General features: G+C 40.7%; 1 protein-coding gene across 1 annotated transcript in view; it reads right to left on the reverse strand.

Annotated features, from left to right (window-relative positions):
• Positions 1-27,302, reverse strand: part of DCAF5 (DDB1 and CUL4 associated factor 5) — a 102,935-nt gene that overhangs the window by 74,425 nt on the left and 1,208 nt on the right. Inside the window, exons 2-4 of the mRNA XM_074955539.1 lie at positions 11,722-11,865; positions 7,788-7,824; positions 4,774-4,913 (exon numbers count right to left, since the gene is read on the reverse strand). Of these exons, the coding sequence (XP_074811640.1) occupies positions 4,774-4,913; positions 7,788-7,824; positions 11,722-11,865 (321 nt within the window). The remainder of the gene's footprint in view (positions 1-4,773; positions 4,914-7,787; positions 7,825-11,721; positions 11,866-27,302) is intronic.

Genomic DNA, 27,302 nt, shown 5'->3' on the forward strand with positions numbered 1-27,302 from the left:
ACAAAACAAATCTGGTCTATTTCTTGTTTTGAGCCACTTCATCTATCTTTATACGTCTTGCTGGCAGCAGACTGTGCAGTACGACTGCTAGCCATCATCATCTCCTGGGTGCTTGGCAGAAGACGGTGCAGTATGACGACTAGCCATCATCATCTCCTAGGTGCTTGGCAGAAGACGGTGCAGTATGACTACTAGCCATCATCATCTGCTGGCTGGAGGTTAAAAGACAGTGCACTGCCGGTAGGACTGAATCGCCACGAGACAAAACAAGAGAAATGACCTGGCTGAGTCACTCCCATGTTTGCCCAGGCGTCCGGTTAAAAGAGCACCCAGGACTATGTCGATGATGACTACCAGTCATACTGCACTGTCTGCTGCAAAAAGGCAATAAACTGCTGCTGTGTAGCAATGCAGTACCACATCTGCCAGCACTCAGGAGACATACGGTGATGGTTAGCTGAGCGGGCTCCATGCTTGCCGTGGTATGGCGCCTGCACAGGTAACTCAAGAGAAGAGGCGCAAAATGATTGTCTGCCCTTGCTTTCACAGAGGGAGGGAACGGGGGCCTGACGATATGTACCCAGAACCACCCGCGACAATGGTTTAGCCCCATCAGGCACTGGGATTTCTATGAAGAATTCAAATGGGCGGCAGAGACTGCGGGAAATGTGGGATAGCCACCCACAGTGCAACGCTCCGGAAGTCGACGGTTGCCTCGGTACTGTGGACACACTCCGCCGACTACATGCACTTAGAGCACTTGTGTGGGGACACACACAACTGACTGTATAAAACCGCTTTCTACAAAACCGACTTCTAGAAATTCGACCTAATTTCGTAGCGTAGACATACCCTGAATGTCAGTAACAGGTACAGCTGAAGCAGTGACAAATCTGGAATTGCAAGTACAAATGATTTCAGAAGCCTTAGTTAAATCTGAGATTAGCCATATGATGCTAAATACAGTTTCGTCCTTTGCACACTTGCAGTTAAACTGTGCTCAGCTCTACCTGTTGCTAACACCCATTGTCAGCAACAGGTAGTTTTCCCAAGGCTTTACAATTTAACTGCTCAGAAAGAGACATTAAAGGAGGGTGGGTTTTGTTGTTGCTTTTTGTTTGATTGGTTTAAGAAAAAAAACCTATTCAGAGACCTACCTGTTTAGTTAGGTGTTCACTCAATATGGTGTATTTTAATAAACCTAAATTGTGTACTTACACTATCAAGTAGTTTACGTCAAAAACTGAGGATTTAAAAAAAATAAAAAAGTTTTGCATAGGGCTGTCAATTAATCGCAGTTACCTCATGCGATTAACTAAAAAAATTAATCGTGATTAAAAATATTAATCGCAGTTTTAATCACATTGTTAAATAATACAATACCAATTGAAATTTATTAAATATTTTTGGATGTTTTTCTACATTTTCAAATATATTGATTTCTATTACAACACAATACAAAGTAGAAAAGTGGTCACTTTATATTATTTTTTATTACAAATATTTTCATTGTAAAAACAAGATAGTATTTTTCAATTCACCTCATACAAATACTGTAGTGCAATCTCTTTATTGTGAAAGTGTAACTTACAAATGTAGATTTTTTTTGTTACATAACTGCACTCAAAAACAACACAAAGTCCACTCAGTCCTACTTCTTGTTCAGCCAATCGCTGAGACAAACAAGTTTGTTTCCATTTACGGAAGATATTATTGGCTGCTTCCTTTGTATTTATGTTCCAGATATGCTAAACATTCGTATGCCCCTTTATTCTTTGGCCACCATTCCAGAGGACATACTTCCATGCTGATGATGCTCATTAAAAAAAAAATAATGCGCTAATTAAATTTGTGACTGAGGGGAGAATTCTATGTCTCCTGTTCCGTTTTACCCACATTCTGCCATATATTTCGTGTTATAGCAGTCTCGGATGATGACCCAGCACATGTTCATTTAAAGAAAACTTTTACTGCAGATTTGACAAAACGCAAAGAAGGTAGCAATGTGAGATTTTTAAAAACAGCTACAGCACTCAACCCGGGGTTTAAGAATCTGAAGTGCTGTCCAAAATCTGAGAGGGACAAGGTGTGGAGCATGCTTTCAGAAGTCTTAAAAGAGCAACACTTAAATGTGGAAACTACAGAACCCAAAACCACCAAAAAGGGAAAAGAAAGGAAAAAAACAAAAAACTAAAACCTCATTTACTTTCTGCTGGTGGCATCTGACTCAATGATGAAAATGAACATGTGTCAGTCCACTTTTCTTTGGATAGTTATCAAGCAAACCCATTTTCAGCATGGACGCATGTCCTTTGGAATGGTGGTTGAAGCATGAAGGGATATGTGAATCTTTAGAGCATCTGGCACGTAAATATCTTGCGATGCTGGCTTCAACAGTGTCATACGAACCTGTTCTCACTTTCAGGTGACCTTGTAAACAAGAAGCAGGCAGCATTATCTCCTGCAAATTGTACCCAAACTTGTTTGTCTGAGCGATTGGCTGAAGTAGGACAGTGTGGGCTTGTAGGCTCTAAAGCACTGTTTTATTTTTGAATGCAGTTATTTTTTTGTACATAATTCTACATTTGTAAGTTCAACTTTCATGATAAAGAAAGAGACTATACTACAGTACTTTATTAGGTGAATTGAAAAAAAATACTATTTCTTTTGTTTTTTACAATGCAAATATTTGTAATAAAAATATAAAGTGAGCACTGTATATTTTGTATTCCGTGTTGTAATTGAAAACATCCAAAAAATGATATTCTGTTACTATTTAACAGCATGATCAATCGAGATTAATTTTTTTAATTGCTTGACAACCCTCGTTTTGCAAAACCCAAAATGCAGTAGAAATATTTTAATCAAACTTCACTTTTTCCCCTCCCTTGGACAACATACAAAAGCAGCTTGAAAACTGAACCAAGCCTGGAACGAAATGTTAGATTTCACCACGAACCAAGCTGTATAGATAGAGCACTCAGCATACACGTCACAGACTATTTTATATTTGTGTTTGAATAGAGACAGACAAGCTTCCAAGAAGGATGCTGGCCAGTTCCAGGTTCTCTTTCTGTACTACAGAATGTACCACCACTGGACATCATAGCTACCTGAGAATTTTTGTTGTAACACACAAACAGTGGGGTTCAGAAAAGTTGTGGGTTTATTTTAATTAGAGCATGGTTTATTTTTATTGTTTTGCGAAGAATTTAAAAAAAAGAAAGAAAGAAAGAAAGAAACCCTGTTAAAAAAAGTACTACATTAAGGCACTTAGTTTCCATATGCAGAAAAGAACAAATTTCTCTAGGCAACTAATAAATGTCTTTGCCTTCTGTCACATTAATTTCATAGATCACGAAAGAACCTGAACACAAAGTAAACTCTCGTCCTCATCACATACAATAAAGTGTAAATACAGAAGCAGAAAATTTTACATGAGCCAAATTAATGATTCAGTAACCTCAAAGGTAAATTTTTAGATCACGTTGCATACAGAAACTGGATTTATTATAAGTACTTCTAATGGGCTTTCATGTCTAATTCAAGGACTCAGTTCATTCTAGGGCCTGAAAATGCAGGCCAGAGGGGTAGTGCCTGCAACCCTGCTAGTCACAGACAGCTGCACTAACCCCAGAAGTGGGCAGCACTGACACGTTAGTGGGCAGGGTCAGGACTCCTAGCAGATGAGCTAATTCAGTGAGGAACCAAACTACTGTGGTTCCAAACAGCAGCTTTATGTCAAATAAAATGTTATATTCATCTTATTGCCCTCTAAACTGATGTAAAGTCAAGGAGGAGAGAGAAAGGAAATAATTACTGCAGTGACATGCACAATGTTCTGAATTAAATTTCCAGACAGAAACTATTTTAAAATGAAGTTAAGAGGGAGAATACGTACCAGTCATTTACAGTGATATACTACAGGATATTGTAATTATCTCCAAAATGATCTTTATAATCCCAGGAAATTCAGATTTAAGATGAAATTTAAAAAATATGGAAATGCACAGTTAGTTACCTAAACAACCTTAACTCTGCTCTACAATGACACCATACAATAACCATATGATTACGGCATTTTAATTTCAGACTAGAGCAAATTGATTTTTAGAAGAAACTTCTTTTTCTATGTATCTTCAAAAAGGGACAAACGGAGAGGGGGAAGAAAAAGGAGAGCTCACATGCACCAGCTGTTAGGAGATGGGACAGTCTCCCTGAATGCAGTAAAACTAAATATGATCTTTGGAGTCTGATATTTGAAGCCGTGTAGGCTGGCAATCCTGTGCTCTTACTAGGGTTACCACCTTTCTAATGGCTGGTAACCAGACCCTGAGACCCTGGCCCTTCTCCACCTCTTCCCCCAAGGCCCTGCCCCTGTCGCAGTCAGGGTCTTCACCAGCACAGCTAAGGTCGCCTTACCCAGCACCTGTGGGCTGCACAGGGCCACGCACTGCCGCAAGCCACACAAGCAGCCAGGCCCCTGAGGCAGCTGCTGCACTGCCCCTTCTCTCTGCTTAGGATTGCAACATTTTCCACAGATTTAAAAACAGCACCCATACAGACACACAAGCTAAAACCTGGACTGTCCAGCTGAAAACCAAACGGGTGGCAACCCTAGCTATTACCACAATCCAACATTAGTACAAGATAGCAAATCACCACCCACATGAATCATGCACCATACTCCTTCCTCACCCCCAAAAAAGGCAGCTTGTCTGCATTCAAGAGCTCTCTCTACATTAAATACTCTTTTCTGCCTACAGCGCTCACCTCCATGGGGAGACTCTCGGATATCCCAAATGAGAACCCGGCCATCGTCGGATGAACTGGCAAAGACGTTATCATTCACTGGGCTCACTGAAAGGCCATACACTGCATCTTCATGTGCAAACACATCCAAGGTCTCACTGCTGCAAGACAAACATGTATTATTTCCCCTCCTTTTGGTGTACATTGTTTCAGGAGGCAATTGAGAGCCATAGTTTTGTCACCTGACAGTACTGAATGACCAGATCAACACTGCTCAGACTAGATATGAAGTTCTTGTTATGGAATTAAAACAATATTTGCTAACTAGACATCTATAACAAAAAGCCTCCAAAGTGCGGTTGCATGAGATAAGTTTTGCAATAAGTGAGCTAAGTCAGTTCCTCTTTCTTTTCAACTTGTAACCTTTAAAAGACTACTAAATATACTAGTAATTGTAAACAGAATTAATATAAAATAAACAGTTACTCAGCTGTGACTTTTTAAGGAAGGGAACATGAGAAGTAATATTTTAAAGTAACAGGGTAAATTCAGATATATATTTAACACCAGGAATGAGTCTGGCCCAACACATTCTGTGCTACTAATAGCACTGAAGCTTATAAAATTGCAAGAACTTCATGCCAGGGTGGAGCCAGCAACTTTGACAATAATATTAAGGGAAAATACATTTGTCTGATATGAGTTAATATACTTTTTGGAATTTTGGGGGTCATACCTGTTTTAAAGAAGTAAACTTGCTGAAATTGTGCTTTTTATTTTATTTGCATTTCTTTAGGGAGTAAAAGAGGTGGTCTCAAAGGGTTCTGGCTTTAGTTAAAGTTTCTGTTTGCTTGCTTGTTTTTTTACCCTGGAAATATTATGAATGTCAGCTCTGGTTTCCTGTGTTTGAGAGGGGACTTCCTGGGGCCCGAAAGATAGCTAGCTTTCATTTCTTAATTAAAAAGGGACAAGGAGGTGGGGAGAGTTGATTCTTTAATACAAGCTTTCTTTCACCTAGAGGTTTGTCAATCATTGGAGTTAACTGTTAAAAGAACAACAGTTTTAAGAAGTCTCAGCTACTTAGCTTTCCTCTTCGGATGTCATTTCACTAGTTCTCTAGTCAGTGTCTTCCAGGATAGACCACACCTGAATTTCTAATGTGGAAAACAAGCTAAGACCACCCCCCAAAACCCCCAATCCCTTTCTCTCACATGTACTCTTTATCCAACATACAGCAGCAAAACAAGGGTTCAAGCCCAGTTTCCACTCTCCTCCCATCTTTGTAGGTCACTTTGAAAAGGAGCAAGAAAGGAAGAATGCCAAGAAAAGACAGGCCAGCATGACTACTTAAAGGCTAGAACAGCCAGTGTGAGGCTCCTGGATTTGTATTTCTTGGGGGAACAACGTAGATGCATAGTATGACTAGCAAAAACTCCAGGGTACAGAAAGCATTCAAGAAAATCCTGTCTGAAATTAATGCAAGTTTTAGCAGTGCCCATGCTAAAGCTGCTGATCTAGGAGAGAGATCGAGTAACTATCTCGGAGGTGACTAACTTGGAAAGCAGTTCTGATAATGTAAAGGCCAGAAAAGCAGTAGCAGGAAGTCCCACTTGAGCATATGAAAAAAAGAATTTGATGGAGCTAGTTTACATAGAGCCATCATTAAAACATAAAATGTTAAAACAGAATGAAATTTTAGAAAATTAAAAATCAGAATTCAAAATATCACACTGACTGGGTTCCCCACAGAAGATGGTGCAAAGAAATATTGCAGTATTAGAGGAATGGGAGAATTGTGCTGCAATTGGACATAATATATCTGAAAATCCAGTATGTAACAAAAGCACATGCCAAAACAAAATCAAAGGAAGGACTGTACTTAAAATACTCAAGCAAGATACATGGTGAACAATCATTTTCTGTAAAACATGCCAGTGACAAAAACTGCTTGTCAAAACTAGGGATGTGGAGGGATATAAAACAAAACTGTATAAGGTTTTTGTTTTGTTTTACATTCCCAGGTGTAAGCCAGAGAACACAAGCAAAATGGAGAGGATTTGTTCTTACTAAGAACAACTGTGAAGAGCAAGACATACAGATGTTATATTTTCCCTTCAGTCAAATGTCAGGTCAGACACTCAGGTGAAACATATATTATGCTGAATAAAAGTCCCCAAAAGACTTCTTAACAAGCTTAGCAACAGAGATCCTTCCAAATTATGCTAACCAGGACTCAGGCAACGCAGAGATTTAAGGTTTTATATTTCTCACTATTCTTACATCCGCTCCTGCCTTTTCTGACTTCGTATTCATTTTTCATCAGTGCACATTACATTACTTAACAGTTTGTGGAAGTTAAACAACACGTACAGACCAAAACATTACCCTACAAAGGTTGTATCCCAGAAATCAAATCCAGCTCAGAAGAAACATACACTATCCTGATTGTTCAACTCTGATATTTAGACAGGGTAACAGTATGATGTTAAATATATTTTGGATAACCTTTCTACCCATGTTATCTCACTATGACTTCTAGGGCACAATTCCCCACAGCCTTCTACTTCTGGTATCAAGTGGGTATAAAATCCTACAAATCCGAATGACCACTGCCTTGCACCTTGTGTAGTTATTTACACCTGTAGGAGTTCACACTCACTTTGTACCAAAACTGCAAGGCTTTGGGGAAATGGGCCCTTGGAGCCAGATTTTTAAGAGGTATTTAGGCACTTAATTCCCCTGGACTTCAGTGGGAATTAGGTGCGTAGGTGCTTTTGAAAATCCCACCACAGCCTTGATACCTTTAAAAATGTGGCCCTTCTACTGCGTAATTCCCCATTTGCACATACTACTGTCTTCATGAGAGTACCTATCCCGCCCCCCAAACAAAATGAAACCAAAAGGTCACCCGATTTTAAGACCATACATTTTGGGCTAAAATGGTCTTTACTTTTCTTCTAGAACATCAGTTTGGATGCCTCCAATGACTAAGGTTATGAAGCTGAAACAGCAGTGGAAACAAACTATGCATTTACCTTTCAACATCATGGAGTATAACTTGCTCATCATTGCCTATAAAGAGAAATATAAACACTTAAAATCACGTACTGGTCATTAAAACTTTATAGTTAAAAAAATAAATAAATAAATAAAAGTTTTTGCAATTTCCATTTTGAAAACGAAAGCATTCTGGAGCAATGACCAGCCTGGTTGCCCAATGGTCAGCACTCTGCTCATCTACACAGAAACTCTGGGTCAATTTCTGGTTGTCGTCTAAAGCACCAAGGCCTTACAGGAGCGAAGAGTGCTGCAGAAGACTTAAATAAGTCTTATTTAAGGCTTATTTAAGACTTAGGCATGCCTCACATTGCTCAGACACTTCAGTTAATTAAGGAGTGTTGCTGATAATACTCGGACCAGTCTCAGCCAAAATTTTAGTGTGTGCATGGGTGGAGAAGGTGACAAGAAGTTTCAGGTCTCGTACAGAGACACCTACACCCACTGCAATTCACAAGGAAAGATGTAACTGCTTAAACAGTTACAGCAGAGGAAGGGCAAACTAGATGCTATCACAGTTTTAGCATTTGAGTTGTGAGCCCAGTGCACTCCGCATGTTAGTACAACAGTGCTCAGTGCTGCTGCAGTGACAGCATATTGGGCTACAATCACTGTTACGCAGGTGTGCACACACTACTGTGACCACAATTATTTTCATATTAAAAATCAGATAGCCTCCCTTGATCATGTTCCTTAAATGCAAGTCAAACCGTCCACATGAATGCAGGCTAAAGGAACTGCATCCATAAAAAATATCCTGGTCCCTCCATGCACCTCCAATCTCTAGTATTGAAGGTTGTTCCCCCTCCTGCATTCTCTGTACTAAACACTAGCAAATACAGGTTTAGCATCTTCTGTTTACAAAAGATTCAACACAGCATTATGCATGCAGTTACCATTCATTTGCAGTAGAATGAAGAAAGGAAAAATAAAAACCAAAGGACCTCATCCTTAGCCTAAGTGCATCTATCCATCTCGTAAATATGATGCCAGCTGTCAAGCAGTGAAGCTCACGTGATGTTCAGGAGAATGAACATGGGTTCAGAAGGAACAAGAATCCATTTATTGATATGCATTTTAAATGTAAAGAGAACTCCAAATTTTTGTTTATCTTGCACGTTTAAATCTGTTTGCTCCATGGACTAAACATGAGAAATAAGTTTACATGTAGCTAAGTGGAAGCAAGAAGTGTTTTCATATGTCCACAAACTCTCTTTAAAGGCTCCTGGCAAATGAGGACACAGAGCAACCATTACTGTGCCAGCATTAGGCTATGTCTACACTTCAGCTTATGCCGGCATAATTTGTGTTGCTCGGGGGTGCCAATAAACCACCCGTCTGAGCATCATAAGTTACACCAACATAAGCGTTTGTGTGCACAGCGCTATGTTGGCAGGAGAGCGTCTCCTACCGACACAGCTTCTGCCATTTGCAGAGGTGATGCAGCATTGTACGTGTAGACATGCCCTTAGATTACTGTGTAGTGGCTCTTTTCCATGGTCCCTTAATCAAGCCATTTACACAAAGTGCCTAGTTTAGATCCAATAAAGCCACATTGATTTATATGAAATTACACCAATGAAGAATCTGGCCTAGTTTTTCCAAGGACTTCGAACGCCACCCAATATACTCAGATGAACTGGGGAGGAAGCCATTACATGATGCTGACTTCAATCTCCTACCTATTAAGGAACCTGCTTTCCCCTCCCACCATAAGCTGTGGGAGCAGACTGGGGAAGCAGAGAGAAGTGTGGGGAGGGGCGGGGGCAGGGGAGAATACGAAGTGGCCATGACTTGCCGCTATCTCTGGTTCTGTCTCTATGGTGGGAGGAAAAGATGGGGATGTGGCCAGGACCACAAGTTGACTGGGTTACACGTGGCACCCTACTAGTTGCTTGCTGTTAAAAAAGTGTCACCACCATTCAGTAGGGTGTAAGTAGGGTTCACAATAACTTGGTTCTACTGTGATATTTAAAGAAAATGCATACAATTTGTGGAGAATAATTTGGTAACGTGTGTGTGTGTGTGTGTGTGTGTGTGTGTGTAAAACTCTTCCACTTCATTTAGAAAATCTCCCCTTTTGAGAATACTGGTTAGGACAATGAAAGACCAGAAAATGCCCACTATTCTTTTCAATTATACTTATGGGGATGGAATAAAGCATATACAAAAGGTGGTTTGGTAGTCTAAGCCCCAGATTTGTATTAGTGGGACTCCATGGAACCACAAGTTCAGTTCAGCTTTTCATCCACCCAAAGTATGAAGTTGAGTTCAATGCAGTTTACTACGAGTATTTTAAAACCATTCATGTTCTTTGTGTTCATTGGACATTAAAGGCTCCAGAGCATTCTTCATAGGAGCAGGGTTTGCCTGGTGTCTTTGGCCAAAGTTTCCTTTCCAAAGTTTGTTGTGCAGAGCACTGTCCACCCAGCTGCTGCCCTCCGCTCTAGAAGTAGCTTGATATAATAAACTCTACCTGTATACATACACACAAAATGCTTTGAGATCTTTTGGACAGAAGTTAAAAATATATACTTGTTTTGGGCAACCTGCCTCAATCCATAAACACACTGTCAAACATTTTCATGATAAGAAGGAGCTCTTTTTTCATTGTGAGTATGAACTAACAGTTCCACTCAGCTTAATCAAGTTTCCATATTTTAGTTTTTCAATTTGCAAAAATAAATAATCTGATTTTCTGTGGTTGAACTTCAACTCACTTCAAATTGCAATATTATACTGCACAGGGAAAAACCTTTACACTTGCACTTTTATCATACCTTTCAAGGATGTCAGACCACTTTATAAAGTATATTTAGCCCCCTTTTATAAAGGGAAATAAAATAGAGAAGGTAAGAGACTTAGTTTACAGCGCTGACTATAAAGTTCACAAAATCTCAGTGGGAGGAGGAAATCAAGAGCTTCAAAAATGTGCTAAAAAAGAAACAAACTTAACTACATCATAGGGTGGGCAGATAAAGGATACACATTTCTTTCCCTTCTTCACTGGTCTCATTAGACTGTAGAAGGAATGCTCGGCATGGATTGATACATATGCAAATATCCATTCAATAAAACATGTTTATTCCCCTCCCCTTCTCTGAAAAAAGTTTCAATATTTTAAAAAAAAAAAAAGGGGGGGGGGGAAGAGAATCTAGTACTGATGAAAGGTGTCAGACCAAAAATTTTAGAGACTGCAGACCTCTATATATTTCTCCAGAGCAAGTACATATTTCTGCCACACAGCTTCTGTCCCAATACCTCAATGCTGAATTTTAAGAATGAAAGTTGTTCAGTTTTAACAGCCAGTTTACTACCAAAGTGAAGTAAGACTATCAGCAAGTGGGCCAATCAGTGCCAAGTGTGCTGGTGGTTTTTCAATGTAGACATCTGCCCACTGGAAGATGGAATGAGATCCCAAGCTCATTTCAGAGACCACTTAACAGCCATCAGATGGTAACAGCATTTGATCACTACCAACCTGTTCTAAATTTGAACTGGCAACCTATAGTCAAAGCTCTGTATTCCATGCATACTTGTGGAACTGTCAGACTATTCTGTTGGATGGCCTGCTCCTTAGCTGAGCCAGAGCTCAAGGAAGGGCAAAGGTGGCTTTTAGCCACCTATCTCCAAAGGCTGATCTGGATCCAGTGATATCTTCCAGAAGCCTCAGAGTGCTAGGCTTCCTATGCCAGGTTGGGGGAGGGTCAGGAGCAATGGCACAGAGCAGACTATGCCACCTCAGCAACATCCAGAAATTTTCCCCATTTCAGGGGGCTCCTCGGGGGCCAATTTAGAGCAGTTCTGTGGAGGCCAATGAATCTTTGTGTGGGATAGGACCTGGCTTATTGTTTTTATTCTAAAGAGTTTATAATCCAGTCTCCTTAAATCAGGTTTCTTTTCCTTCCTTACCTCCAGAGAACACTTTTGTGTTACCACTGTTGAAAGCTAGGCAGAAGATGTTAGAATGATGCTCCCCTTTCAGCTGCACTGGTTTGACTCTGGAGTGGATGGCTTGTTCCATATGCCAAAGCAGGACCCGGCGGTCATCCCCTCCTACAAAAAAAGGAAAGGAAGCCTGTGTGACAGACTGAACTAAATGTAAGCCAATGGAAGAGAGAAGTAAGGTATTTAATACTGTCAACATTCACACAGGCTTTGTTGGGATGCAGATTGGTTTACCACACACCCCGATCCACCCTTCCACCCCCATTGGTTTGGATATGCTAATAGTTACCAAGAAAATTCTTCACATCAAGAGATAACCAAATGTCCAGGTGTTATCATTTATGAAAAGCAGAAAAGACAGTAGGTTAAGTCTAAAAGATTAAATACTTTCTTTTTGAAAACAAGAAACAAAAAACAAACAAACATTCTTTCAGCATATACAGACACCATCAACCTGCAGGGACTAAAAGAACCTCCCATAAATTGGGCTGGCTACAGGACAGGGTGTTAAGTATCAAGATTTTAATACAGATGCATCAGCATGCTCTCTCAACCTACTCTTAAATTAAAGATTTGTAAAGGGTTTAAAAAAAAAAATGTATTTCTGTGGTGAATATCTGTCACAAGCTGGTTGATAGTGGCAATCAACAGAGCAATATGGGCTTAAATCCTTTTTTTTTTTTTTTTTTTTTTTTAATTTGCAGCTCTTTGTACTTTTCACCATTTACCTGGTCACCATTTTGAAAGGCAGTAAGCCATCCATAAAATATACTCAAATATTTGCTAGACAGATAAGGCAAGAGTTGGAAAGGAAATATTAGCTGATTTTCAAGCTTCTAAAAACAGTATTAAAACAACAGTGATTAGACTTAGGGAGAATAACATTTGACAATGCCCTTTGAATGTGGAGTGCTTATGAAAAAGCACATGTTTGAAGATTTGGATAAGAAACTGTTTTTTAAAGGAACAGCCAAATAAGTTAGGCTCAAATAAATTTAGTTGGTGATTTTTATATGTGAACAACAAATTATATTGGAGATTAGAAGAGTCATTACATAGAGAAAAATTTCAGTTAAAACATTTTAACATTTCCTTGCACAACTGGAAGCCCAAAACACAGCAAACTTGGGCCACCATATAGGCCAAAAGTGAAACTGACTACAACCAAAGTGAAGCTGATTACTTGGATAATAAAATCAAACCAAAGTCAAATGCATAGAGTTAAAAAAACAAAACAAAAACAAAACAAAAAACACACACAACACACAAAAAACAACCACCCCACACAATAAAAAAAGGTTAAATATAATCAGATTTGTCAAAACTTTTTTAGTAACAGAAGGAAATTGTTTCATGGAATTGAGTTATACTGAATGTGCTTTTAGTTACCAGTTTCTCAGCTAAGTGAAGTGTCTTAAGGCAATCCTTCTAAAATCTGTTAACACACAGCACAGCAGTATTCAAACACTTCTTATACAATAAATTCCTTGGGACAGGGACCATTCCTTTGTGATGGGTTGGATCACAGAAACCCCCTTGGGGCTGCCAACTGATGTGCCAAGACTACTACTGCCCCTGCTTTCCCTGCCAGCTTGGGACTCCAGCACCCTGTCTTGTGGAGCCAGACACGCCATTCTGCTCCAACACAGATCCAGGGTCTGAACCATGTGCCCCAAAGCTGAAGACTTAACTGAAAGCAACTTAAGAAGTGTTCCTGTCTTTAACACTCAGATGCCCAACTTCCCATGGGGTCCAAACCCCAAATAAATCCGTTTTACCCTGTATAAAGCTTACACAGGGTAAACATAAATTGTCCGCCCTCTGTAACACTGATAGAGAGATATGCACAGCTGTTTGCCCCCCCAGGTATTAATACATACTCTGGGTTAATTAATAAGTAAAACAAGTGATTTTATTAAATACGGAAAGTAGGATTTAAGTGGTTCCAGGAAGTAACAGACAGAACAGAGTGACTTACCAAGCAAAATAAAATAAAACACGCAAGTCTAAGTCTAGTATAGTAATAAAACTGAATACAGATAAAATCTCACCCTCAGAGGTGTTTCAATAAGTTTCTTTCACAGACTGGGCACCTTCCTAGTCTGGGCACAATCCTTTCCCCTGGTACAGCCCCTTGTTCCAGCTCAGGTGGTAGCTAAGAGATTTCTCATGATGGCTGCCCCCTTTGTTCTGTTCCACCCACTTATTATATATATATATATCTTTTGCATAAGGCGGGAACCTTTATCCCTCTGGGTTCCCACCCCGCCTTCTCAATGGAACAGCACCAGGTTAAAGATGGATTCCAGTTCAGGTGACATGATCACATGTCACTGTAAGACTTCATTACCCAGCCCACAGGTACACAGGAAGACTTACAAGTAAAACGGAGCCATCTACAGGTAATTGTCCTGGTTAATGGGAGCCATTAAGATTCCAAACCACCATTAATGGCCCACACTTTGCATAACTACAATAGGACCTCAGAGTTATATTTCATATTTCTAGTTTCAGATACAAGAGTGATACATTTATACAAATAGGATGACCACACTCAGTAGATTATAAGCTTTGTAATGATACCTTACAAGAGACCTTTTGCATGAAGCATATTCCAGTTACACTATATTCACACTCATTAGCATATTTTTTATAAAATCATATAGAGTGCAACGTCACACCCTTCCCCTATTTTTGTACTGTACAGTGCAAGCTGATGATATATGATAGACTTGTAATGTGTTCAATAATCACTAGGAATAGAGATGCCAAATAAGTGACATGTCCAGATTAATTATAAATGAACTTCAGTTTATTGGAAACCGATGTGAGCTTGGCTTTCTTGCTGGCTGGAAATGTGGCACAGGAAGTTCACATGTACACTCCAGCTGTTTTAGATGAGTGAGTAATAATAAAAGTGAAGGTTTCAGAGAAATGCAAGAGGCGGTCATTGAAATACTTTAAATGTAGTCTTTAAGGTGAAGAAACCTGGCAGACACTGACACTTTTAACTGGTTACTTTTCAGAGATCAGAGTTATTGTCAAAATATCAACCCGTTTATGACAATCATGTCTTTTAGTTGTCACCAGCCAGCAACACCAACAGTTTAGGCTCAAGCCTTCAATATGTAGGGGAGGTGATCAGCAACATTACTGTATTTCTATCAGATATTTCTTGAGATGCACATTGTAAGAGGGCTTTTTGTAGAGTCAAAATATAATTTAATATTCTATTATGGGAACAACATAAGACTGTAAAACCACCAGCCACAGGTCTACATTACCCAAATGCTCCTAGTTCTCAAATGTGACTACCATCAACTATGATTCACACAAACTCTGTTAATGCTGTAAAAGTGCATTTCCTGTCAATGCAATCTTTAAGAGTTAAGGAAATCACCAGGTAAGGCAACATTTGTATTCCCCCCCCGCCCCCAGCCCCAATCCCCCATCAACCTCAGTTCATATTTTACCATCTGAACGACACAATATCCAGGGACACTCAGGAAGCTCATCTGTAAAATAAATTCCCTTTGACTTCCAACAGACATTCAGTCCGGCTCTGACAGAAGTTATGAAGGTTACTCAAGCAAGCATAAGCATTGCACAGCAGGGCTTCCCTGCTGCAGAACTTTGTACATTTAGTGCATGCGTTCGGAAGAGGAGGAATTACAATTTGGATGGGAAAGTCTTATCCATGCTACAATTTAATACTTTCAAGTACTGAGAGTTCAACATGAATTCCCTCTCCCTGTCGCCTCTATACATCCCCTTCTCTTTAATAGGTTCCTGTCCCCGGCAGCTCCCTTTTATGCCTCCTAGACATATGTAACACTCCTCTGCAAACCTCATCCACAGCCACTTGCAGACCAGCTAAAGTTTGGTACAGAGAGTATGGATTACCTCCTATGGCAGTGGTTCTCCAAGCCAGTCCACTGCTTGTTCAGGGAAAGCCCCTGGTGGGCCGGACTGCTTTGTTTACCTGCTACGTCCGCAGGTTCGGCCGATCGCAGCTCCCACTGGCCGTGGTTCGCTGCTCCAAGCCAATGCGAGCTGCGTGAAGGGCGGCCAGCATGTCCCTTGGAGACCATACCTCCATTGTACAACTACAAGCTCCACTTCTCAGGAAAAAGGTGTAACTCCTCCGTATTGCCAATATCTTAGGTATTTATATGGCTACTCCATTATGACACCATCTGAGCATCTCATTATCTTTAATAAATACTTATCCTCATATCAACCCTGTAAGATGGAGATAATAGCAATTCCCTATTTTACAGATCGGAAGACTAAGGCCTAGTCTACAATGAAAAATTTTGCTGGCATATAGTTATGTCAACTGGCAGAGAAGAGGGGAAGGGTAGAAACAATAACAGTGCACCTAACCAGCATCTCTACGCCTGCAAAAGCCCTAGTGTAGATGCAACTATACTGCCAAAAGAGTCATTTTGCTGTAGAGCTTATTTCATTCGGGAAGCTGTTTCAAGCTATACCAGCAAGAGAACTCTTTTGGCAGTATAAGTTGTATCTCCACTAGGAGCATTTATTAGCAAAGCTATACCCACAAACCCTTTCTGGTGTAGACAAAGCCTAAGAAATTTGCCCACAATCACACGAAGTCTTTGGCAGAATCAGGCACTGAATCCAGGTCTCTGAATCATAGGCTAGCACCCTACCCACTGGACCATCCTTTCTCTAGGACACAGTGGAAGAAGGCAAAGGGATTTTAGATTCACAGGTAAAGTTGCCTGAGAAGTACAGCTTGTAGCTCCTCTCTGAAGGCAAATCTCTCATGGCTCACTACAAGAAAGTCCAAGAGTCCCACTCCCGCTGGACTGGAACTCCCACTACCAAATTTTAAGTCCAGAAGAACCTATGGTGGCACAGCTGGATGGATGGAGGGGCAGCACAGAGGAAGCTAAAGTGTGGAGTTTGTGTATTACTGACCCCATCCCATCTAAAATGGTGGTTAGAATAACTAGTAGGTGTACGAACGGCAGTGCTTTACAGTGTCATGGTAGCATTAGAGATAAGATTTGAATGACCCATGTAAATTGTTTTTAATTAAATTCCTTCTGAGTTGATATTGCTATGCCGTTTCTCAGACAGAAAAGGAATGGTTCTGAAGTTTTATTTAAAAAAAAAATCCATTGAGTCATAATCTGTTGACAATTACTTGCATCATGATTTTTCCGGGTACTGATAATAAACTTAGACCTCTATATTATTTGCATCAACAGGATATCCTTTCTTCAGGATTGGTACAACTATTGCCTTTAATCAGGGAAAAATAATAATGAAAGTAATTTTCAACAGAACAAGTCCAGTTTTAGAGAAACTAGTAGGCACACAACAATGAGATTTCAAACCAGGCCAAAGTTACACTGATCAAGATATTCACACTCAGAGTTCACAGGAAAAAAAGAGGTGAGAATGGGGATTAGAGATGTTTGCTTTTTTTCCAAATCAACTTGAAGAAGGCATTTGATTTGATTTGGACGAAAGCATTAAGAAAAGTAGTAAAATCAAATGGAGTTCCAGATAGGGTAACTGCAATTGTAAAAGAAAATTATGTACTGAGACTCCTGCTGTGCCATAAGATTTGGTGGAAAATTAAGCAACTGGTTCAAGTCAAAGTTTAGTGTAAGACAAGGAGGCATGGAATCCCCATCGCTTTTCATCATAGTTCCTATTTTTAAGAAAGGAAAAAAAGTGATCCAGGTAACTACAGGCCTGTTAGTTTGACATCTATAGTATGCAAGGTCTTGGAAAAAATTTTGAAGGAGAAAGTAGTTAAGGACATTGAGGTCAATGGTAAATGGGACAAAATACAACATGGTTTTACAAAAGGTAGATCGTGCCAAACCAACCTGGTCTCCTTCTTTGAGGAAGTAACAGATATTTTAGACAAAGGAAATGCAGTGGATCTAATTTACCTAGATTTCAGCAAGGCGTTTGATACGGTGCCACATGGGGAATTATTAGTTTAATTGGAAAAGATGGGGATCAATATGAAAATTGAAAGGTGGATAAGGAATTGGTTAAAAGGAAGACTACAGCGGGTCATACTGAAAGGTGAACTGTCAGACTGGAGGGAGGTTACCAGTGGAGTTCCTCAGGGATCGATTTGGGGACCAATCTTTTTATTACTGACTTCGGCACAAAAAGTGGGAGTGGGCTAATAAAGTTTGCCGATGATACAAAGCTGGGAGGTATTGCCAATTTAGAGAAGGACTGGGATATCATACAGGAGCATCTGGATGACCTTGTAAACTGGAGTAATAGTAATAGGATGAAATTTAATAGTGAGAAGTGCAAGGTCATGCATTTAGGGATTAACAACAAGAATTTTAGTTTTAAGCTGGGGATGCATCAATTAGAAGTAACGGAGGAGAAGGATCTTGGAGTATTGGTTGACCACAGGATGACTATGAGCTGCCAATGTGACATGGCCGTGAAAAAAGCTAATGCAGATTTGGGATGCATCAGGCGAGGTATTTCCAGTAGAGATAAGGAGGTGTTAGTACCGTTATACAAGGCACTGGTGAGACCTCATCTGGACTACTGTGTGCAGTTCTGGTCTCCCATGTTTAAGAAGGATGAATTTAAACTGAAACAGGTATAGAAAAGGGCTACTAGGATCATCCAAGGAATGGAAAACCTGTCTTATGAAAGGAGACTCAAAGAGCTTGGCTTGCTTAGCTTAACCAAAAGAAGGTTGAGGGGAGATATGATTGCTATTTATGCCTCTGATATATTTATAGAGAGCAGAGAGGGAGAGGAATTATTTAAGCTCAGTACTAATGTGGACACAAGAACAAATGGATATAAACTGGCCATCGGGAAGTTTAGACTTGAAATTAGATGAAGGTTTCTAACCACCAGAGGAGTGAAGTTCTGGAATAGCCTTCCAAGGGAAGCAGTGGGGGCAAAAGACCTATCTGGCTTCAAGATTAAACTCGATAAGTTTATGGAGGAGATGGTATGATGGGATAACATGATTTTGGCAATTAATTGATCTTTAACTATTCATGGTAAATAGGCCCAATAGCCTGTGATGGGATGTTAGATGGGGTGGGATCTGAGTTACTACAGAGAATTCTTTCCTGGGTATCTGGCTGGTGAATCTTGCCCACATGCTCAGGGTTCAGCTGATTGCCATATTTGGGGTTGGGAAGGAATTTTCCTCCAGGGCAGATTGGAAGAGGCCCTGGGGGTTTTTTCGCCTTCCTCTGTAGCATGGGGATTGCTGGAGGATTCTCTGCTGGAGGATTCTCTGCACCTTAAAGTCTTTAAACCATGATTTGAGGACTTCAATAGCTCAGACATAGGTGAGAGGTTTATTGCAGGAGTGGGTGGGTAAGATTCTGTGGCCTGCATTGTGCAGGAGGTCAGACTAGATGATCATAATGGTCCCTTCTGACCTTAATATCTAGGAGTCTATGTTCTTAAATTGGATGTCAAGAATGGTAAACAAGTTGGAGAGCTTGGTACTCTAATCTAGAGTTAAGCGCTTTACTTATTCAGATGACATCATACAACTGGCAAAGATGTTTGAATTAGTGAGTATACTCTTTGCTACTTTGGAAAATTGGTGTAGTCAATTTAGAGTTACAATAAATGCTAAGATGAAAGGGTTTTAATTTTGGAAAAGGGACAATACATAAAGCATTGAAATGCAGCTGCGGTGAAGTTGCAGAACAAGTAAAAAATCACACATGTACCTAGGAAGCTTGATGAGTGCTGATGGTTCCATCAAGGAAGACGTTAAACAGAGATATACTTTAGCTACAAGTGCTGCACAGAAGTTGTTGAAATCATGAACTGATAACAGTATGTTTGGTACCAAAGTGATAATTCATCAAACCAGCGTATTACCGGTATTACTCTATGGTCCAGAAGCAGCTGCATTAAATGAAACTATTATCAGAAGGCTGGAGACAGGTAAGATGAAAATTCTTCAGAAGATGGCAGGTGTAAAGTGGAATGATTTTAAGATAAATAAAGTTAGGAGGAGAGCAGATGAGAAATCATGGTACTGGATTGACTGCAATAGAAAATATTACAATGGTGGGGAAGAGTGTAGAAGACAAACAGATGATGCCAAAGAAAATGATGCAAACACAACAGAGGTCAGTCTGACCTAGAGGCTAACTACCACCTAGATGGTGGGACACCGCATGCAGGGACATGATCAGGCTGGACTTAATGGGCGAATGAGCCATGGACAGGAACGAATGGTGACACTTGTACTGCACCTGTAAAGCTGCTTTGGAATGAGAAGAGGAGTCATAGAACGGTACATAATGACTCCTCCTCTTAAAACGTTGCATCCACTTTCCTTACTCCGACAAATCAGATGTCTCTTGGCCTGAAGTGTAGTTTTATTCATAGAAGTAACTATATCAAGATAGCATGTTCATTCTCAACAGAACTTCTCTCCTTGAGTGTATTCAGATACCCCATCTATTTAGTTTAAATTAGTACCCAAGTTTTTACAGCATTTTGGTTATATCAGCACTTGCTGAACCAGTACAGCTAAGATCCACAAGGAGTAAGGGAAATCCAATGTAACAAAACTGTTTACTAAAATCCCAATCAGTTATACCTGTGCCACAGTAGACAGAGACATTGAACAGGTGCCAGAGGCCTAATTTGGACTGCCAAACCTTTATTAATAGTAATGATGTGCAAAATGGGAAGAACTCAGTTTAACTCACAGATCCTGGGTTATGTTTGCAAGATTGGCGGTTTGAAAATCGTAAATTGAGCATGAAACTCCACAATGCCATTTTTAGTCACTTTTCAGATGGAATCACATTTTAAAGGCTTTAAACTTGCCAAGTAATTTAGTCGTCAATGAGGACAAGGGCCTTTAATCATTAGGGGTCAAACTCTGGCTTCTTGCCTCAGCCCCCCATATGAAGTTGTCAGCCACGTAGAGAAATATGCCAAAGAAAAATCTACCTCCAGGACAATCTGGGAAGTGATCACCCTTCCCTACAATCCCAATTCCTCTAGATCCACAGTATAAAACAAAACCCCCACATCAGTCAGTATGTTCTCCTTACTCTAAGGCTGCAGTGACTCTAGCACTTGGGAGAGGGGTAGGTAGCATTCCTGTACCCTACTCAAAGGTGTTATACTAAGGTAGCATCTACACTAGTAATTTAACCCTTTCCTAGCAGAATTGCAGGGCCATAAGTTTAAGCAGAAACCATTCACTGCCTTCACATTAGCCATACTGAACCACTGCAGTTTTGCCCCACATACACATTCGTGCTTCCCTGAACTGCTTCAGCTGATGCCTTCTGAGTAGGTAGCTATCCAACAGGTCTCAACACTATGGATTCTGGGAGATGAGAGTCCACTTTGGGACAGTAGCAGGAAGGCCATCTAAAATGTTTCCGTACTGTCCACACTAGCCCTAAAATGATACAGACTGACCCAGTATTTAGCCTTGCTGAAAGCAAATCTACTCTCACCAATATTTGCTAGGCACTGTAAACCATCTGGATCACTTATGTATGGACACACAAGTATTATACAAGCATGCTAGGAAGGACTAAGCAGCTCTTCACACAGAGTTCCTCTAATGTATACAAAGCCTAAGTGAGCTCCCTGAGCCTCTCTACTTCCGGTATATACCAGGACCAATCATTGAGGAACTAGTGCCCCAGGGAGGTGACACCCCCAATCCCAATTGCCAAAACCTATTGACCAACCATCTAGAGCGGAGTGTCCCCACATTTGCAAGGGAATTGCATGCACTTTTATGCCAGGACTGCACTTGGCCCTTTTTAAATGTACTTAGTAACATGATTCCCCTAACAAAAAGAGGTAATACTTCTCTAGTGTTGTTGCTAAGGTCATCTCATTACCCTGCTTCTGATCCACACTCCTTTGGACTTGCCTGGCAACAGAATGAGAGGTGCATTACCAAACTCTCTCTCTCATCCCTACAAGCTTCTAATTAAAACTTACAATCATAGGCAGGTCACTTAAATATTATTTTGTGAGGGGAAGAGCAGCAGAATGGGAAAAAAGCGCAGAAAAATGCATACAAAGATTAAGGAAACCTAGGACCATAATACCCTCCAGAAATTCTCTTGGTGATGCAGTTTAAACCAGAAGAAACTAGGAGGCACTGATAAACACATACTTGTGTTTATCAAAGATAACAGGGATGCATGGGGGGAGATGGGCAAATGCACGAACAAGAAAACATACCCAAAAGCAAGGCTTGAAAACACATTATGTAACACCTACTAGCCCAAGAATAAAAGTTCATTAGTTAGGATTCCTCTACCACCTCACCTCTTTAAAGCCACACCCTCCAGAAACCTCACCCCTGTAATTTAAAGGAATCAAATAGTTGAGTATAATTTACTGTGTGCTATACTTAACTTTTACATATAGTCAATCAACCTCAATTTTTTTTTGTAATGTAACTTGCTCTCAAGGCTGTGGAAAAGCAGGAAAAATACTGTTGAATAAGCTTGAAAACTTTCACATTTATTGGTCCAATAATATATCTACCAAATAATATCTGATGAGCTACAGAGGAAGGTGTTTTTTTTTTCCAAATCCTTCAACTAATTTCACTGAATAGTATTCAGCCACCCTTACTTACCTCTCTTCCTTATTTATTAGACCTTTCCCTTCCTAGTGTCATTCTATTTTTCATTGTCTTTCCTATTGTAAATCATGATGTATCTTGACGCAAGGGCTTGTCTATATGGCCTCACAGTTCGAGCTACAGTATGCTTGCATGCTGTGCTGTAACTCCCCTATGTGTTACGCTGCAGGCACAAATTAAAAGGTACTTAGTTAGCATTAATTTAATCCATATGTACTGCAATTCATTCCCTCCAAACTGCAGGGCCACATGGACATAGACTAAGTGGTGCTCTTCAGGATCTGTCTCCTCCTTTCCTTTCCTCTCCTCTATCCTCCACTTACATCTCTCGCTCTCTCCTTATACATTGTATTTTCTACTTCCTCCCTTCCAGTCTCCTTTCTTCTCCTACTTCTGTCCCCTAAACCTCAGTGTCTCTCTCTGAAGTGCCAGTATCAATTTTACAATTAAGGAATCCACAACAGAAAGAGTAAGAACCTCAAGACTGATGGGTTAGGCTTAGAGCCTCGCTAGAAATTTTCTATCACATTTGAAGTGAATTAGACAAGGAGCTCCCAAATGTAGACACCCTAAAAAAAAGCAGGGGGGGGGGATTCCTCACCAGGGTTCAAGAAACTCAACTTCTTTTGACACTTTGTAGCACCAATAAAAATGTTAAAATATTAAAATGAGAGAACTTACTTCACTGGATTTATCCAGGTGAGATCTGATACACAGGACCAAAGTTGATCAAATTTTTAATTAAGATTTAAAATATCAACATTAGGATGGTACACTGAAATCCTATTTTAAAATTTATTGGTGACAAATGCCTGTCCACACTGGGGAAATTCTTCCCAAAAATGTTAACTGGAAAACCAGTTGGAGCTATAATGTAAACCAGATTTAGGCAATCAGAAATGCATTTACTGAACCAGTAAGTAGCCTTGCAAACTCCCTTAGGACCCACTGCTTCTGACAACAGTGTCAGGAAGAGTTGGATATGTACCCAGAGGACATTCCAAATAATACAGTGAAGAACTGTGCTAACTGAATCAGTATGTCTAGAGTGAATGCACTATTCCACTTGTGCTTAAACTGGCACCATTGAAGGCTAAGTTACAAACAATTCAATTGTCAAATCAAGACACAGACTATAATGACCGGAGCACTAGAATAATTGTATCAAGACAGTAAAATTGTGCAACTGGGAAACTGTTTGCATTCCCTCTGCTCACATTCCCAGGCTACTATGGGCTTAGTAAGCATCTCCCCTACTTCATCCCTGCCTCAGCATCCCGACTGTTTTGACAGAGCAGTGTCCCAGCTAGCCTAACCTTCCCTTAGCTTTCATTAGAGTCCTTCTTCCCAATGAATGTCATTGCCTGCCTCTTCTGCTGTTCACAGTTTAAACATTAAAGATGCCTTTAAAAATAATCAGGCTCTTTTTGGTTTAGCTTTATTAAAGTCTGTACTTTTTAAGGGTATTGAATTTAATGGGGAATCCATAATGCTTCTGCCTTTTAAACACCTCATTCTTAAATGAGCAACTAAGCACCTGTCTGCCATTACCCTATAATGCAAAACACTCTCGATTTTCAGATTTCAGTGATAGCCGTGTTAGTCTGTATCAGCAAAAAAAAAAAAAAAAAAAACCCCAAAAAAACCACACGAGGAGTCCTTGTGGCACCTTACAGACTAACAAATTGATTTGGGCAGAAGCTTTCATGGGCTAGAACCCACTTCATCAGATGTATGAAGTAAAAGATACAGGAGCAGACCTGCACATCTACCAATGTGATATATGCCATCATGTGCCAGCAATGCCCCTCTGCCATGTACATTGGCCAAACCAGACAGTCTCTACACAAAAGAATAAATGGACACAAATCTGACATAAAAAATCATAATGTTCAAAAACAAGTAGAACACTTCAATCTCTCTGGTCACTCAATAACAGACCTCGAAGTGGCAATTCTTCAACACAAAAACTTCAAAAACAGACTCCAATGTGAAGCTGCAGAACTGGAATTAATTTGCAAACTAGATACCATCAGTTTAGGACTGAAGAAAGACTGGGAGTGGTTGGGTCATTACAAAACCTAAACTTAATTTCCCCAGTACTAAAATACTAATATCGCCCTACTGTTACTTACACCTTCTTGTCAATGGTCTGTAATGGGCACTCTCTTACCACTTCAAAAGTTATTTCTCCTCCCTTGGTATCCTGCTGTTAATTGATTTATCTCATTAGACTGACCTAACACTTGGTAAAGCAACCCACATCCTTTCATGTATTTATACCTGCTCCTATATCTTCTACTTAATACATCTGATGAAGTGGGTTCTAGCCCATGAAAGCTTATGCCCAAATAAATTTGTTAGTCTCTAAGGTGCCACAAGGACTCCTCGTTTTTGTTTTTTTTACTCTCGATTTTGTGGTCACTGATAGGGGAAACAGTTTGCAACAAATGGCTATGATACCCAGAGAAAATGAGAAATTCAGACTACCGATACAAAGCCAAAGTTAAGGTAGTTAAGTACACAGTGTAAATTCTCCTAATTCCTAATATCTGAGTTTCTAGTAAGAAACCTCAACCATGAGAGTCACAAAATTCAGTTATGATTTTGTCTTTTTAAATGTATTACAATGTTAGTATTTTTTTCCTCATGATTTCCTCAGATCTGAAAGAATACAGCTCAATTGATATATACCTCCTAAACTCTATAGAAGGGAAGTGCATCTCCTGTAGTCCACAGATGTGCAAGAGAGGATATTCCTTCCTGTGAATTTTATTAACACTGTAGATGGGGAATTCCTCTCCTTTCCTAATGAATATCTGCAGATATTCATTAGAGAGAAGCCCTATCTAGGAAGTGGATGCACACTGAGGTAACTGCATCAATTCCATCACAAGACTGAAGGGGCTCCTAAGGCAATGTTTCCCAAACGGTGGGTCCCGACAGACCACTGGGTCACAGAGAGGTTCCAGAAGGGTTGCCACGTCCAGGGATGGCTTAACCATTCACTAGGCCCTGGCTGAGGCAAACATACACTTTCCCTGGCCCAGTGTGGAAGGGAGGTGCGTTGGAGAGTTAGCCTGCCTTGCATTCACCCCACAGCAGTGGTTCCTGTCCCGCAGTGCTGGGTCCAGCTCCCGGTATTGCAACACCAGTCACTCAAATTTGGCCCAGGTACCCCATGGCAGAGGGGCAGATGGCCAAATCTAAGGCTATGTCTACACTATGGACCTTACAGCTGCACCTCTGCAAGGTCTCTTGTGTAGCCGCTCTATGCCAGTGGGAGAGAGCTCTCCCACTGGCATAATTAAACCAATGAGTGGCAGTAGCTATGGCGGCAGGAAACACTCTCCTGCCAACGTAGCGGCAGCACTTTTGTCAATAAAACTTATGTCGGTCAAGGGGGGTGTTTTCTTCATACCCCGACCAACAAAAGTGCTAGTGTAGACAAAGCCTGGACGATTAGTTTTGAGAGTCCATGCGCCAGATCACAATAACTACAGTGTGGAGCCAGGCCCAGCCCCGCAGGGCAGGAGCCACTGCTTTGGCGTGAATGCGGGGTGGGCTCACCCTCCAATGCACCCCATCCCTTTGGGTTCCTCCTCACCAGGCCATGATTAGGGTTATGATGCCAGGGTGAAGGGTGCACATATGTAATGGTGAGTAAAAAAAAAAAAAAAAAAAAAAAAAAAGACAAAATGCAGTTAGTGGTTCGCCTTAGTAAAAAGTGTGGGAATCAATGTCCGAAGGCTTTTCCAAGCAGCAGCAGCAATGTGAAACTAACATGATTCGTGCCAGTTTCTCTTGCTGTCTACATGCTTCTTAATAGCAGCAAAACACACTGGTCATTTGTGTGTCTGCCACAGATTAGGAAAGCTAAGAGCAGCAGCAAAGGCACTTGAGCTGTCGGTGGATTTAGGGCTTGTCTACACAGAGACATTTACAAGCATAACTATATTGCTATAACTGGCCACATGGACACTCTTACTCCAGGGTAAATGTCCACATGGGGCGTTACCATGGTATTATAGCGGTATAGTTATGCTCCTAAATTTCCTTGTGTAGACAAGCTCTAGGGAAATGCAGGTTTTCTTTTCTAACCATTATGACTAGAATTTTTCTTTAATTAGTTTCTGCAGCAGTTGATGGCATTTGCCTGGAAAAGATTCTTACTTAGCCCTGTCAAATGGGGTTTTGCAAGCACAAGTGTTGCTACAATACACTATGGAGAGGCAAAAAGCACCCATTAGGCCCGCTCCCCCCCACCCCCCGTGTCTCCAATTACTGTTCACAGCATATCAGATAGCCCCCAGGCAAAATCCTGAATATTTCTTCTGTTTGGTTTGAATCAAGTATGTTAAGACTCTTACAAATGAGAATCCACTTTTAAAGCAAAGGCTGCAAGAGACATAAATCCCCATGATGTGCCATTAGTACATGTGATTATTGCTAGCAGAAGGCCAGAGAGGCAGGAAAAGTCAATTTCTCTCTTTACCCCATTTTGGAGGAGGGCAGACCTTTATTTTGGAGGAAAGGTATAATCCCCTTTTCCAACCCTATGGGGTGGAGGACCTTTTGCAATACACACACGCACAGTTTGGAAGACCATGACTGTCAGTAAGGGGAAGTGACACTCCTCTCCTGTCTCTCATGTCCCCATTTTAGGAAGCTTGGCTGTCTGGAGTGGGAGGAAAGCTGGGATCCCCCTCCCACACACAGGGAGAAAGGCCTTGGTGGGGGGCTGTGACACACTCCAGTCTGGAGGGTCTTGGCTCTCAGTGGAGGGTCATGATCCCTTCCCATCCACCCCGCAGTCGGGGGCCCCTGGGTCGGGGAGGGGAGCTGCAGGCAGCCCTTTCCTTACATCGGACGGGCGCTGGATCCCCTCCCCAGGCGGTGCTGTGAC

Source organism: Natator depressus, chromosome 6, assembly GCF_965152275.1.
Source record: "Natator depressus isolate rNatDep1 chromosome 6, rNatDep2.hap1, whole genome shotgun sequence".
In the NCBI taxonomy this organism is placed as follows: Eukaryota; Metazoa; Chordata; order Testudines; family Cheloniidae; genus Natator; species Natator depressus.